Below are 15,910 nucleotides of genomic sequence, written 5' to 3'. Positions count from 1 at the left end.
AATTAGAGGAACAGGGAAGGGAAAGAGGTGCTGAAGAGCAGTGGAAAGTGGAGATTGGGTGCTTTACCTCTGATGTTACTATTTCTTGTGTGACAATGAGCTGTTTGTAGGGCAGCAACAAAGGGAGGAGCAGAGAAGATGAAGGAGGAGGAGGAGGAGCAGACACTATATATTACCACTAATGTCAGAATCCTTCCACTCAACAATGATCTTTTCATTGAAAAGCAACATGGATAAAACTGAGGGGTGAAGACAGAAGAGCAAGCGGAGAAAATTGGAAAAAAAGATGATGAAATTAAAAGAGGAGAGGGGATGGAGAATACCAAAACCAATTGTGAATGTACTAAGGCAGGTTGCCAGCTGGTATAAGCTGTATTAATAAGCCCCCCCCACACACACACTTACAGTTAGGACAGGACAGAATCACTAAATTCACATTACAACTGTGTGGGCTGATATCTCAACTGCTCACAATTTACTCTTCAATTTATAGAGGCAATTTCAGAACAACTCATATTTGCTAAACAAGAAAAAACTTGTTAGTTCAGAATCAGAATAGTAAGGGGAGTCATTTCCGGAAGATTTGGGGGCAATGAGATAAGAAAAAATAACCCATTCATTTACATATTCCAAATCTACAACCATTCTACTGATTTTTTTTCAAGCCACAAGAAAATGTGTCACCCTATGAAGAGAGAAGCACTATGGGAGAAATGTAATTTTGGATAAGACAGACTCAGTGGAAAGTAGCATTCATCATTAAGTATTAAAATAACAATATAAAAAGATATCCAGTCGTGAAAATAACTGAAGGAAATCAGCAAGATTGCTAAAGTCAAATCAGAACCTGGAAACTAAGAATCCACCTTCCAATATTACCATTGGATACACTCGAATTAAAAAGACTAAATTAAAAATATGAACAGTTAATAAAGATGTACTGTAGCACCTAGAAGCTCACTACCCACCATCCAGTAATGTCAGGATCAAAAAAATAATATTACCCAACTATAAACAGATTATAAGGGTGAGTCAGCATCCAAATATCTACCCTGCACAAACACTGTTAAGTGTACACCCCCTCTCCCCCCAGAAAAGAGCTTTTGATGGTGAGCTACAACATTGCTCCGATAACCAAAGCCTGAGCTACAGTGATATTTTATGAATTGTAATAAAGAATTAGAAGCTCAATAGATTTATTTCAACAATAGAAAATGGTACTATTTATCTGCACAATAAATGTAATCCTGTGGTAGTATAAATAGGATTTATACAATAAAATTACAGTTAAGTACTGTATTTACTGTATTCAAATTGTTCAAAATCTCAAGCCACTCAAACAATTTTCTAGTTCATTTTTAATCTATTTAGTGCGTAGCAGCAGTACTCATGGTAGGACTGTAAAGGATAAGAAGGAAAAAGGGGAGTGTTTTCATCTGAGCTGTTAAGGAAAATAAATTAATTTTTTCCTATTGCTCATTTCAGTCAATGAAAGTCGGAAGACTGAGACTCAAAGAACCACTCCCCAAACATAATTGCTCCAGAAACCACCCAACAGAGGTGAGTACCAAGGACCTAACTGATTCTCACTTCAGTTTTATACTAATAACTCCACTGAGTTCAGTAGAACTATTAACAACTTAATGCAAGTAAATGCACATTCAGGCCCAAAATCCTAGATACATACAATGAAAACACATTACCATTCCTTTTCCATCTCTCTCTTCCTCCTTCCTGCTCTACTTCCTGCCTATTCTATCTACCTATCCCGCATTCAAACATCTTGTTTATTTTCCTAAAACCTTTTTTTTTTCTTAATTTCCCTGGACGTTCGGCCACCACATCCTCATCAGGAAATACAGTTCATTCTATCACAAACCTAACCCAAGGACCATGACTAATATAGGACATTTTTCTGCAACAACTGTTTACAAACACAAGTGTATATCTTCTAAAATTCATCTCCCCGGTGAGAGCAGACTTATGGATTTATGGTTTATTAACAGCATTTGACTATTTCATATTGATTGACACAGAAATGAAACAATGTTCAAAAATTGAAGAAAAGGAGGCATGTAAAGAATACACCTATTTTAGTTCCCTCTGTGGCAGAAAATTCCACTAGTGAGTCCCTATTACATAAAAAAACAAAATTTCTCTAAACTTTCAATAATTTTTACCATAATATAGGGAAAAAAACAGGATAAAGCATTATAAACACTTCCATGTAGTTGTTTCTTGATACGGGGTAGCTGTCTCAATAAATGCATCTTCAGTTCACCAGTCACTGTAGTAGCTAGAGGTTAATAAGGCATCAGTACCAAATAACAGCTGGAATCAGAGAGGTTTGAAGCAGTTTAGAGGGTTCTATAAAAGGACAATACACTGAAACATTCCACGGTGCTTTATGGTGCCCGAGTTGCAAATTGCCATAAACTACTTGAGTTGGTCACACTTTTTGGGACCAGGGTCTGAAAGTGTCCTATACTTATTTGCAAATCTATTTAACATCCAGAAACATTTAACTATTTAGTCTGTAATCAATCAGATTTCAACAGGATTTTCTTTAAAAGCACAGCCTAAATACCTGTTGCCTACAGTTGCTTTAAAGTTGTTTTTATCCATTACAAATGCACATTTGAAAACTGTCTATGTAAAATCTCTTACAAAAGTACCTAACAAAAGGTTTCCAGATCCAAATACTTATCCAAAATATTTGTTTTTAAAAACATTTGTCCTTTTTTTTTTTTTTTTGGCACAGGTTAGATGGGGAGGGGGACACTTAAGAACATTATGCTTGTTGAACCTTGCACAGAACAGGACAGAACTACATTGGCAGGACTTCTTCTACCAAATTGTATTGCTACAGTATTGTCTGCATAAGTCGGTGTGCATAGACTTTCATAAAAAAATGCATAAGAATAGGGCTACGGAAGAGGGAAAAAAAACCAGGAGATTAAAAAGTGGTAATTTGCCTTTCACAGATGTAAGATAATATCTTAGATGGAGCATATGGAACAATGGAAAAGATTCACGAAAGGAATAAATTGTCACAAAAGATATTTTCAAGCACAATTACAGAGTTGGGAATCAAACCACGTATCAATATTTTCGAACTTGGGTGCATAAATTAGATATCTAAATCCATAGCAGTCTGATTTTCAGAGGCATTAAACAAATTTAAAGGAAGATATGAATATTCAAAACCTCTGAAAATTAGGCCACTTGTCAACTGTAAATATGGATTAACTAAGCACCCAAGAAATGTCCTGACCACCATTCTGCACCATGGGACTTTTGTCTTGCTGCCTGGAAATAAAGGGGTTGCTGTTGATAGGGGGCTCCCTCTGAAACTGAGTGGGGGAGGAGAAAGTTTACCTGGATGGAGCAGGGAGGAACAGGAAGTAGCTGGACTGTGTGTGTGCGTGCGCGCGCATGTCTGTCTGTGTGGATTCTGCCCTTTCAGGTGACCAGAGGGTGAGTGGAGAAGCCTTCTCTCACTGTGATCAGGCTGGCATGTCTGAACATTTTAATCACAGCCTGATGGAATATCACGTTATCTTTAAGCAACTTGGTTTTAGAAGGTTCAGAATCATACAGAAACCTAATTTGGTCTTGCCACTACGTTATTGGTTGAATTCAGAAGACAATGCTCAGAAATGAAGAATGAGATGAAAGGCTCACCTACCAGCAGTAGTGAGGGAAAGGAAATTTCATCAGCTTTTAGAATTATTAGCCTATGTAATATGGTGGCATAGTATGTAATATTTGCACAGAATAAGATATCTCTATATATCTATATCTATTTGTTTAGCATAAAGGACAGTTCAGGAAATGTTTTTTAAATTCCCACTTTTTATATTTAACTAATTGTGCTAAAAGATAATTAAAGTAATCAAGCACATACCAAACTGTAATACAAAAGACTTCAGCTCAGAAACTATGCCTTACAAAAATTCTACCTGTAACAAATACACACTGCCAAGATCTGTCTCTCAACACCATCTCATCAGTATGAACTGCACTTAAATCTATATAATTCTTAATTTCTAATTGAACAGTGAATAAGGATGTATTGAGAAAAATTCTGATTAGGAGAGAAAGCTTAGTTGTGTTACCTAGTAAGAGCAGGGCTATGTTCAGTCAGGGCTACCAACAGTTTCAGAGCATACACTGGTACTGGGTCAGGTGCCATTAGAATGTGTTCATATCTGCAATGAAAATGAAAGTAATTATCGTGAAAATCGGAGATATTCTGTATCATGCAGCTGATGTTTTGTGATAGCTTAAATTATATCAGCTACCAGAGTTTTATGGAAATCACCAACCCAAAATGATTTTGTTTTACAAGTCAATAACAAGACAAAGACCTTAGGGCCTTGCAACCTGATTCAAACCTGAACACAAGTGTTGAGCGCAGGTTGGATAGGATATGCTTGGGTCAGGCTTTAAGATCAAGCCCAAAGGACTAGAGGTGGACTGGGGTTGTGGACATCCCTGGAGGTGGCATGGCAAGGCTGGGGCTACAGCAAATAGTCTTTTCTTTACATGGGACAATGGCTGGCATCAGCAGCACTGACAAGGGAGGGAGTGTTATGCTCGCACCAGCTGTTTCCCACCTTAAGAAACAGACAAATACACAAATGTGTGCATACACACGTGGTGCACCTCAGCTGTTATTAGAGTGGTGCGGCATGGCCAGTCAGGTTCTTGCATTGGGCATCCCTTGCCTTGCACTCCACCTCCCTGCCTGGCATGGAGTAGTTCATGATTCCTGTGCAGAAGATGCCCTTGCTGCAGCATTTCAGGAAATGTGAGAAGATGGTGATTATGGGGGGCACAGCAGATGGGTGCTAACCCCACACCACCCCACAGTCCCAGGGCTTGTGCCCACACCTACCTTTCCCCTGTGCCTGGAGTCCTACAGCACTGCCAGGCAAGAGGTAGCAGCAGAGGGGAGGAGGACAAGGACTTTCCCAAATGCACACAGCAATGGGGCATGGTGACTGGCTGCAGGCTGGAGGCTTAGGGTTGCCAACTTTCTAATTGCAGAAAACCAAATATCCTTTCCCTGCCCCGCCCTTTCTCCAAGGCCCCATCTCCGCTCACTCCATCCATTGCTCACTCTCCCCCACCCTCACTTGCTCATTTTCATAGGGCTGGGGCAGGGGCGTGGGAGGGGGTGAGGGGGGGTGGGCTCCAGGTGGTGCTTACCTCAGGCAGCTCTTGGGAAGTGGCCAGCATGTCCCTCTGGCTCCTACGTGGAGGAGCAGGCCAGGGGGCTCTATATGCTGCCTCTGCCCGCAAGTCCTGCCCCTGCAGTGCCCATTGGCCATGGTTCCTGGCCAATGGGAACTACGGAGCCGGTGCTCGGGGCGAGGACAGCGCACAGAGCCCCTGTGGCTGCCCTATGCCTAGGAGCCGGAGGGACATGCTGGCCACTTCTTGGGAGCTGGGTAGGGAGCCTGCCAGCCCCGCGCCAATCAGACTTAACAGCCCGGTCAGCAATGCTGACTGGCGCCACCAGGGTCCCTTTTCAACCAGGTATTCCTGTAAAAAACCAGACAGCTGACAACCCTAGGAGGGCTGTGGTCCCATGGGGGTGCAGGAGCAGACAATCCCATGTTCATTGGGGCAGCTGCAGGACAGGGTGGGGAAACAAGGCAGGCCTGTGAATGACAGAGGCACATAGGTCTGTTTGCAATGCCCTGGCCACACTGGTCTGCTGGCTCGGTTGCTACCCCTCTGCAACTAACTTTGCAGCCCAATGCAATGTGACGCAACTACAAGAGTCAGGTCCAGTATGAACACAACTTGACACTCCTGCATTTGGGTCAACTGTGGTCTAGTCACGTTCAGGTCAGGCTTTAAAATTAGGTCCAACCAGCACTCTCAAGGACCCTAACTCTTTGGAACTGTATAATAAGTCCACTACTTGGATATGAAGTTTCAAAAGCAGAGCTTCACAAAAATTAATCCCAGTTTATGGGAAGAAAATACAAAGGAAGAAATGCAGTATTAATAGAGTCCTTTAGTAACATGTATATCTACATTTTCAAAAGGTCAGCAGTAAAATGACAAAAAATCATTTTACACAAAGAATCTTAAAATAGTAAAAGGTATAAGTGCTAGGCGGAGCTCAGAACTATCGTACGAGGGATGATGTGTGACCCAACTTAGATTATTGATTTTGTTTATTTTTTTTGCAATTTAAAACCTTTTAAAGCACCAGGGTGGGAGGGAAGGGGGGGCTGTTTTGAATTAAGTGCACTTTCATCCTCCAAGGAATGCTAGTGAATGTGCAACAACTCCAATCAGGTTTTTTTTTACTTCTAAAATGCCATGTAGTGAGGGAGACATGAATATTAGTTACCTACCACCTAACATCAACTCATTCCCCTCAAAGTTTGCTTTATTTATTTATTTTTAAAGACAACTGAAGATTGTACATAACACACAAGCAGATATAGTACACAGGCAAGAACAGCAAATCTGGATGAAATGTCTGATCAACTTTACATGCAGATAAAAGTGAAAACATGTATGGAAAGTCCGGATCAGTAAAGAGGTACAAGAAAGAAATCTTTGAAAAGACCCATGCAAAATCCACTAACTGAAAGCCTGGTAAAGAGGAAACAAGATGCTGAATATCAACATGGACACTGATATGTCTTCTAACAACATGACAATCTTTGATTTACCAGAGGAATAAGGATATTTCTATTTCTTTTAAGGAAATGAACAGCTGTAAAATAATTGCATATGGTAATGGTGAAGAGAAGGGATGAAATAAGATACAAGAGTGAGTAAGAGACAGAGACAGACAGACAAACACAGACTGACTCACTCCTGTCAAAAACAGCACCTTTCATTAGTAAGTGCTTCCTTTAGGAAGGCCAATCTAGACATTTGGAAGAGATAAAGGCAACAGACGAGACATTCCATTATTCATCAAAGTAAAGCATGAAGAACTTAAAAAGGAAAAATGAGGGGATTAGTAAAAGAAAGAATACCACGTTTTTGACACCACGTTTTCATATTGCATAAGTGTTTTCTAAAAACTACCAACACATATCACTGGTTATCTTGGCATCTATGGGACTCCCTTCACAGAAAAAGACACTCCTACGGGCTTGCGTACACAGTGCACTAATCTGCACCAGAGAGGTATAAATTCTAGAGAACATTCCGCACATCACAAACGAACTGGCCTGTGTGAAACCTGCTGGCATACACTAAAAGTTCCCTAATGTGTATTAAAGTAGTCCCATTTCACACAGTACATGTGTGAGCAAGGCAGGGCTTGCTGTCAGCAACACATCACTGGTACTCGCTGCTAAGCTAAGTGTGCTAGCCATATTATGTTCCAAGTCCATGACATCTTTAGAAGGAAATACCAGGAACTGAACTTACTATCATGCATGGTAGACCAAAGACTTAATACTTGATGGTAGCTTTATATCTGTAATAATTAAAGCTTGTACTTTCCAACTAATAAATTCCAATACCTGAAATAAAACACATTTTCTCATTTGTGATTAATGAACTTCTCTTTCTCTCACATTAGAAAAAAAAAAATCTTAATTCACTAGTGACATAGGCCCCAATCCTGCAAACACTTACACATGCAAGTAGTCTTACTGATCTCAATGAGACTACTCATGCATGCTTATAGTCAAGGCAAGGACTGCTGGGACTACATTTTTAAACAAGGGAGCCTAAAGGTAGTCACCTAAATTAGCTCTCAAAATTCTGATTTTGTTACACAAAACATGGATTTAGGTCTCAAAAACTGATAATTCCTAACAATATTAATAAATATTGATATAGAAGCCTAATTTTAGGCCTACATGCTTATAAATGTGGTACTTGGTAACTTGTTAATGTTCACAGAGAAGATATATTATTTAAAAAATAAATGATTACCATTATATTTATTTAACCTCAATCTCCCATGTGTTCAATAAAATCAGTCTTAGTTATTTGTTTTTACTTGAAACTCCAGTTTTTTTTCCCCCAAAGGTAACATAAGTGAAATATTTAGGGTAAGATATTTCGGCGTACTAAGTAATTCTATAGCCAAGTGATTAATCGACCCAAATACCACACAAAAAACCCAGAACTGCTAAAATGAACATTCTTTTTGTGGCAATTATAATGAACTTTTTCTGGAAAACTATATAGGGTTATGAATCACAAATAACCCAGTGCCGTACCTTCTATGTGGAGAACAAGTCTCTCTGCTCCTAAGCCATTACAGTGTGAATATCTATGACTAATATTTTCATCACATGAAGAAACATACAAACTAATAAACTCAGTTTTTAGAGATGAAAATAATTATTTGGTAAATTTCAACTATAATCTGGTAAATTGCTATATTGCCATCTTTCTCACAGATAAATAGTGTCAAGGGAACCCAAACGTTTTGGAGTTCCTTTAACCACTAAAAATTCTAAACATTTACCTCCTCCCTATCTGAACGATCCAAGATTTTAGTTTGAAGAGCTGGGCTGGAAATCTGCCAAGAACCACCACATGATAATCTTAATCACATTTCAGCACATGAGATCTCAACCAAAACCAGGAAGTGCAAAGGAATGGGTAAATGCGAAATATTATTTTCTGTATTTTAAAAGATTAAAAAACATTTTCATATATGAAAAAGGGTTGGTGTGATCTGAGTTTGAGGAACATTTTGGTCAGTTTTTATTTAATACAAACCATTTCAACCATCCCTGTTTATTTTATTATTTCCAAAAGTTTTGTATTGGTTACCAAATACCCAGGAAAAATAAAATCTCTCATTGAAAGAAATGAAAACATTCCACTCGATGAAAGGTAGGGAAAAAAATAACATACTGATCTACAAATGCACTAATATTTCTAACCCAAAATTACCATTCTTAAACTCAAGTAGAGGGTGCCAGTCATGTATACAGCACATGATAAGAAAATCTTTGCCAATACTGCATTTCTCTAAAGCTGCTCTTTTGCATTTCAGATATGTAGAGCAACATTCTAAGACCTGGGAGAATCTCTCACTTGAATCAGTTGAATGTGGGCAGACTTTTTGCAGGCTTCAATTACACACACAAAGTAGGCCAGCCAGAGTCCCCTTTAAAAATAAAGTCAGCACAAATTAAACTATTAAATCCCCCTTTTCCATACAACTGGATAGCGAGCCTCTCAGTTCTTGAGCCTGAAATGGAGCCGAATGACTCCTTTCAAGAATTTCATTACCATGGAGTTCAAAAATACCTATTTCCGATGGATGGGTAGGTGAAATGCCAAAATTGCCACCAAGTGCATTCTCAACTAATTAAGTGAAAAATCAGAAACCTCAAGGTGTAACAGGTACTCAGAGTTGTCCTGTATACAAACCATTTTCACTTGAATTCCCCAGGCTAACAATCATATTGAGAACCACTTCTATTTGGCCAAATAGGACGCTCTGATGGAGGGCTTTCTATTATTAAGCAAGATTTGCCAGACCACTTCTGAATATCATTTCTCTCCTTGTCTAACCATCCAGTATCCACGAGATGCAGGGAGATGAGTGCTGGATGTGAAATCTGGCTGTGATACTGAGCCAGGAGACCAGATGAAGAGGAAGAGATATGGGAGGCTGGACTGATAACGCAAGGAGGTCAGAGAACCACCATTATCTAGGCTGTCCTGGAGGAGTGAGAATAAGCCTGACACAATACAATTTCAGCTAGAGAATGACTTGTGGGATGATCAGAGTTGGAGGAAAAGCATACAGGAGTGCTGATTCCCAGTGCAGGTGAAAAGCATTGATCACCACTGGATCACTGTCCTGGACACAGAAGTCAAAATGAGTGCTTGCTGGATGTTGCAGGAGGATGACCTGGATGGCTAAATCTGGAACCAGTGGGCCTTCGCCTCTGGGATCTATGTCCTTTCCTGGGGTAGTCCCACTGCCTTACTGGAAAGGAGGACTGCCCAAAGAAACACGTATAGGGGCATCCCTGTACAGCTGGCATATAATTCCCAAGGAACGCGAAGTAGTCAGGGCATCCTTAAAAGAGCGCAGGGTCTCATTGAGCTTTTCCAAAAACAAAACCTAACCATCGAAAGTTACGTCCTCAATGGTCTGCTGGCCCTCAGGTATAATGCCTGAATTCTGCAGCCCTCAGGAATCTCCTCATGGTCACAGCCAATGCCATAATTCTGGCTGAGGTATCTGCCAGGTCTAGAGATGACAGTAAAGAAATCTTGGTTCCCATAAGACTTTCTCCAATGAATGCCTTAAACTCTTTAAGGCTTTTAGCAACTTCTCTGCAAACTCAGACATGGGCACCCAATTAACAAAGCCATATTTAGAGAGCAATATCTGTTGGGTTGCAAACCACATCTGCAGGGAAGAGAAAATATAAATGTTCCTCCCCATTAAGTCCATCCTTTTGGACTCTTTGTCCGTAGATGTATATTTATGTCTTCCCTGTCATTTGCTGCAGTTATCTCAAGAGAGTTAGGGGTTGGGTGGAAGTAGAAACCCTGCATGGGAATAAAGTATCACTTCTCTGAACACTTCCCTGTGAGAGACAACAAAGCAGGAGTCTGGAGGGCCTCTGCAGACTCCAACAGAGCCTCATGTAACCAGGACTACTCTTCCTGGAGCTGATGGTTGGAGAACATCCAGCAGCTTATGCATATTGTCCTGCAGAAATTCCACCTGGACACCTAAGGTAGCCTAAGGTCCTTATGTCTTAAACTGTTCAGGCATCTAGGGAGGAGGAGGAGGAGCCTGGCACAGATGAGTCATCCAGAGAGGATGAAGAGGTGGTTTGCTGTGCCAACAACAGGTCCTGGTTTTGCACCACAGGATCTGGTTAGTCACACCTGAGCCATTCTTTTTAGGTTAGAAGTCTGAGGAACTGTCCCTGACTGAGGTGTAAACAGAGGAGGTTTTGGAACAAATTGATAAATTAAACAGTACTAAGTCACCAGAACCAGATGGTATTCGCCCAAGAGGGTTATGAAGGAACTCAAATATGAAATTGCAGAACTACTAAGTGTGGCATATAGTCTATCATTTAACTCGGCTTCTGCACCTGGTGACTGGTGGATAGCTAATCTGATGCCAATTTTTTAAAAAGGCTTGAGAGGTGATCCAGACAGTTACAGGCTGGTAAGCCTAACTTCAGTACCAGGCAAATTGGATGAAAGTATAGTAAAGAACAGAATTATCATACACATTGATGGACACAATTTGTTGGAAAAGAGTCAACATGGCTTTTGTAAAGGGAATTCATGCCTTACCAATCTATCAGAATTCTTTGAGGGGAACAAACAAACACGTAAACAAGGGTGATCCAGTCAATATAAGCAGTCATGGGATAAGAGAGAAGGTCCTGTCATGGATCAGTAACTGGTTAAAAGATAGGAAACAAAGGGAAGGAATAAATGGTCACTTTACAGAATGGAAACTATAATGGGATTCAAAAAAGGACTAGATAAGTTCATGGAGAATAGGTCTATCAATGGCTATTAGCCAGGATGGTCAGGTATGCAACCCCATGCTCTGAGTGTCCCTAGACTGTTTGCCAGAACCTGGGAGTGGATGGCAGGCAATGGATCACTGGATGATTGCCCTCTGAAGCACCTGGAATTGGCCACTGTTGGAAGACAAGATACCAGGCTAGATGGACCATTGGTCTGACCCAGTACGGCTGTTCTTATGGATAACCCTGGAGGCCCAGAGGGAAAAGGCTCAGTAGTCGCTTGTAGCTATGGTTTGGGAATGAGAGCCACTAATGGGACTGGTGATCTTGCTCTGGAGTGAGTCGAAGAGTAAGACCTCAAAAACCGAGGCGTGTCATAAGGAGGACACTGGGCAAAAGGATATGGCATTGGTGGTCAGTAGGCACCGGGTCAAGACCCCCAGTCCCGACTGCAGGAATGATGCCAACCTTGGTACTCAGGCATCAGACATCATAGATCACCATATTGGGTGATGACAGAGAGGATGACCACTCTAACCAGAACCTCGAGGGGTCTCAAAGATTCTCTGGTGACAACAGGGACGTCAGCCCCAATAGCGTGAACAAATGATCTGACCAATCTGAAGCACAACATGTGGCATGATATCAGTGGTGAAAAGGGAGAGGGAATCAGCAACAGCAGTACTGAGTAAGTCATGCTCCCACACAATACCAGAGAAGGCATCTGCACAGAGGCTGTCAAGGTTCCTTCCCCACTCTGAACTCTAGGGTACAGATGTGGGGACCTGCATGAAAAACCTCCTAAGCTTATTTTTACCAGCTTAGGTTAAAACTTCCCCAAGGTACAAACTATTTTACCTTTTGCCCCTGGACTTTATTGCTGCCACCACCAAGCATCTAACAAATTGTAACAGGGAAAGAGCCTGCTTGGAAATGTCTTTCCCCCCAAAATCCTCCCAAGCCCTACACCCCCTTTTCCTGGGGAAGGCTTGATAAAAATCCTCACCAATTTGCATAGGTGAACACAGACCCAAACCCTTGGATCTTAAGAACAATGAAAAAGCAATCAGGTTCTTAAAAGAAGAATTTTAATTGAAGAAAAAAGTAAAAGAATCACCTCTGTAAAATCAGGATGGTAAATACTTTACAGGGTAATCAGATTTAAAACACAGAGAATCCCTCTAGGCAAAACCTTAAGTTACAAAAAGACACAAAGACAGGAATGTACGTTCCATTCAACACAGCTTATTTTATCAGCCATTTAAACAAAACAGAATCTAACGCATATCTAGCTAGATTACTTACTAAGTTCTAAGACTCCATTCCTTTTCTGTTCCCAGCAAAAGCATCACACAGACAGACTTTGTTTCTCCCCCCCCTCCAGCTTTGAAAGTATCTTGTCTCCTCATTGGTCATTTTGGTCAGGTGCCAGTGAGGTTATCCTAGCTTCTTAACCCTTTACAGGTGAAAGGGTTTTTCCTCTGGCCAGGAGGGATTTTAAAGGTGTTTATCCTTCCCTTTATATTTATGACAGAGGCCAAGGATGGTACCGAGTTTGACAACAAGATCTGCTGCCAGGGCAATGACAGTGTAGAGAGGGCAATGACACCTGCATCAAGGGGGCCTTCAGTGTTGGGCACAGCATCAGCCTCAATTCCACAGCCTGAGATGTGGACAGTGCGAACTGCAGTGCAAAGAAACTCAGCACCTCTGCAACACAGTCAGAAGATGCCAAGGGAACAAAGGAAGATGAAGCAGTAGACATAATGGCACCAGAAGACTCCTGAACTAGTGGAGAGTTAGAGACTGAAAGGCAAATCAGGTCTGAAGCCACCTGATATGCCAACGGCATGGAGACAGTCAGCGCTGGTGCTTACATCATCAGTACCAGATTCAATGGATGCCCCATGACTAGACCTGGAGTCAACAGTATGAGCTCTCACTGATCTCAGCGCAGTACTAGGGAATGATTGGATGGACCTGCTCCATCCCATGTGCCGGAAGGAGTACAGTGCCGGGCAGCACTCCTCTTGAAAGGTGATGAAGAGTTTCCCCAAGCCATGGCACTAGGGTTGCCAACCCTCCAGGACTGACCTGGAGTCTCTAAGAATTAAAAAATATGTCATGTGATGAAATCTCCAGGAATACATCCAACCAAAATTGGCAATTCTACATGGCACGGTCCCCTTTAGTCTTATGGGACCTCTTTCTTGCCACACCAAACTAGGGACAATGACTCCTCTTCCTACTGGGAGAAACAGCAGGGTCTGAATTTGGACCGGCATCACTTGCTGGTTACACAGGTGACCGCCAATCAGACGAGTGCCTTGGTGTTGAAGCAGACCTTATGGCCTGCTCCAGAAGGTGCTGCTTCAGCAGTAAGCCTCTCACCACCTGAGTTCTCTTGTTGAATGACCTACAGATGGAGCACTATTCCTTTATGTGTCCCTCACAGAGGCACAACAAGCACCTCATGTGGGGATCGCTATTGGGGATAGCCCCTCCTTGCAATGGACAATGTTTGAGCCCTGATGAGGGCATCACACAGGGCAGACAACTACTCTAACACTAAACTAAACCTAAAGTACCACTAACTATTATATAGAATAAAACAAGAAAAACCTCTCAGAAAACCGAGACTGAAAATGCAAGGTGAACACACCTCACTGAGCTCTGACGCTAGCTGTAGGAGGTGAGAAAAAACTTGAGGGGGATTGGGGCAATGCTGCCCTTACATAGCCAGAGGAGGGCTAGGGCAGCAGGGTATGAGTGCCATTCTGTGGGTATTTCTGGGCAAAGTTCTAGGGCTTTGGTGCATTGGATGTACGCTTATATGAAATACATGGCTGAATCTACTCAAAGAAGAACTATTCTTAACTCATTAGCTGGGCAAACATGGATTTGTTTAAATCACAGCCCAAGAGCTGAGGGAAATTCTTGTCTTGTTCTACGAGAAACCATGGAGACAGTATCACTGAGATGCAACTTGGATGTCCCACAGAAGTTCTGTTTGTGTCATTGACACACTCTGTACCTCTGTGCACCGGAAACCCCATATTCACCACTGTGATCGGAGTATGATAGATTTGGTACAGAGTATGTCTTGCACGGTATCGTTTAAAAAGTCTTGATTTGCTAAGCATTAATATCCTGTTGGATTGTGTGCACTATCATTTTATGTACAGTTATGAAGTATTGCTATATATGTTAATGAAATATGTTGTGAGGTTGAGGCAACTATCTCTGGCCAGACAGGCATTGATGGCCCATCAAGAAGAATCTGCTATCCCAGAGACTCCTCGGAGAGGGCATGTATGCAATGAGGGCTGTCTAACTCCCATGTCACAGCAAGGATCTTTCTAGTTTCGGGAAGGAAGTATAAAAGAGGCACAGTGACATCACCACTTGGCCTCCCTCCTCCCGCATCTCCACACCTGGAAGATAAAGACTTTGAACTGGGGAGAGGAGTCCTAGGCTGAAAGCGAATACAGCCTGTGTATTAAGGACTATGAGCTGTCTGTAACATCTATTAGGGTGAGAAAAGCTGTTTGATTCAAATCTTGCTTAGTCTGTTAAAGTTAGAATTTAGGTCTGCAAATTTATTTTAATTTCTTAATCAACTTTGCTCTCTATGCCTGCTACTTAAAAGCTAGCCTTCTGTAGTTAATAAATCTGTTTTATAATTTACCTAAAACAGTGTGGGTTTAGTTGAGGTGCTTGGGGAATCTCAGCTCAGATTAACAAGGGCTGTTGCACATTCACTACCCTTTGTTGGAGTGGTGAGCTAATTAATGAGTTTACACGGTCCAAGGGCGTCTTGAGCAATATGAGAGGGTATACGTCTGGGGGGCAAGGCTGGGAGCTGGAGTGATTGGCTGGTACTTCTCTCATTATGATTCATGAGTGGCTGAGAGAGCATTCCTGCAATTTAGCTCGGTGTGAATCTCCACATGCTGATGGCTGAGTGATCACAGCCCCTGGAAGGGTTTGCTGTTTGTCATTTTTATTGCACTGAGAGAGACAGCCCAGACTAGGAGAGTTTAGGGGGCACAGCAGTCCCACGTTCCAGGTTGTACTCCAGGGATCCCATCCCAAGTACTGAATGGATTTGGTAGGCAAACATCTGGCAGAAAAATCTGTGACACCAATTCATCATTACTTACTACTATTTTTGTTTTATTGTTTACATCAAAAAAGTATTTAAAACAAATATATAGTCAAAATGGATTGGATATCAAATTATTCCCCATTAGAGCAGCAGTACTGTACTTACTGAGGCAGCAATGAATCTCTAATGAGACACAGAAGCTTGTTGTTTGAGTCAAGGCTCTCCTCTTTCTCCTCAGCCATGACCTCGTGGCTCACAAGCAGTGATGTGGTTTCTGAAAGCAACCGCAAGCTGAAGAGTCTCCATTCCACTTGAAAATAAATGTGCCAAGAAT

The 15,910-nt window shown here is 41.6% G+C and overlaps 1 protein-coding gene across 1 annotated transcript in view; it reads right to left on the bottom strand.

Moving 5' to 3' along the window:
* The window catches only part of ULK4 (unc-51 like kinase 4), a 397,461-nt gene that overhangs the window by 218,278 nt on the left and 163,273 nt on the right, over positions 1-15,910 (bottom strand). Inside the window, exons 29-30 of the mRNA XM_077811124.1 lie at positions 15,742-15,886; positions 4,119-4,211 (exon numbers count right to left, since the gene is read on the bottom strand). Of these exons, the coding sequence (XP_077667250.1) occupies positions 4,119-4,211; positions 15,742-15,886 (238 nt within the window). The remainder of the gene's footprint in view (positions 1-4,118; positions 4,212-15,741; positions 15,887-15,910) is intronic.

This window comes from Eretmochelys imbricata, chromosome 2 (assembly GCF_965152235.1).
Source record: "Eretmochelys imbricata isolate rEreImb1 chromosome 2, rEreImb1.hap1, whole genome shotgun sequence".
In the NCBI taxonomy this organism is placed as follows: domain Eukaryota; kingdom Metazoa; phylum Chordata; order Testudines; family Cheloniidae; genus Eretmochelys; species Eretmochelys imbricata.
Note: the sequence above shows the minus strand (reverse complement) of the source record. Positions and strands in the feature narration are given on the sequence as shown.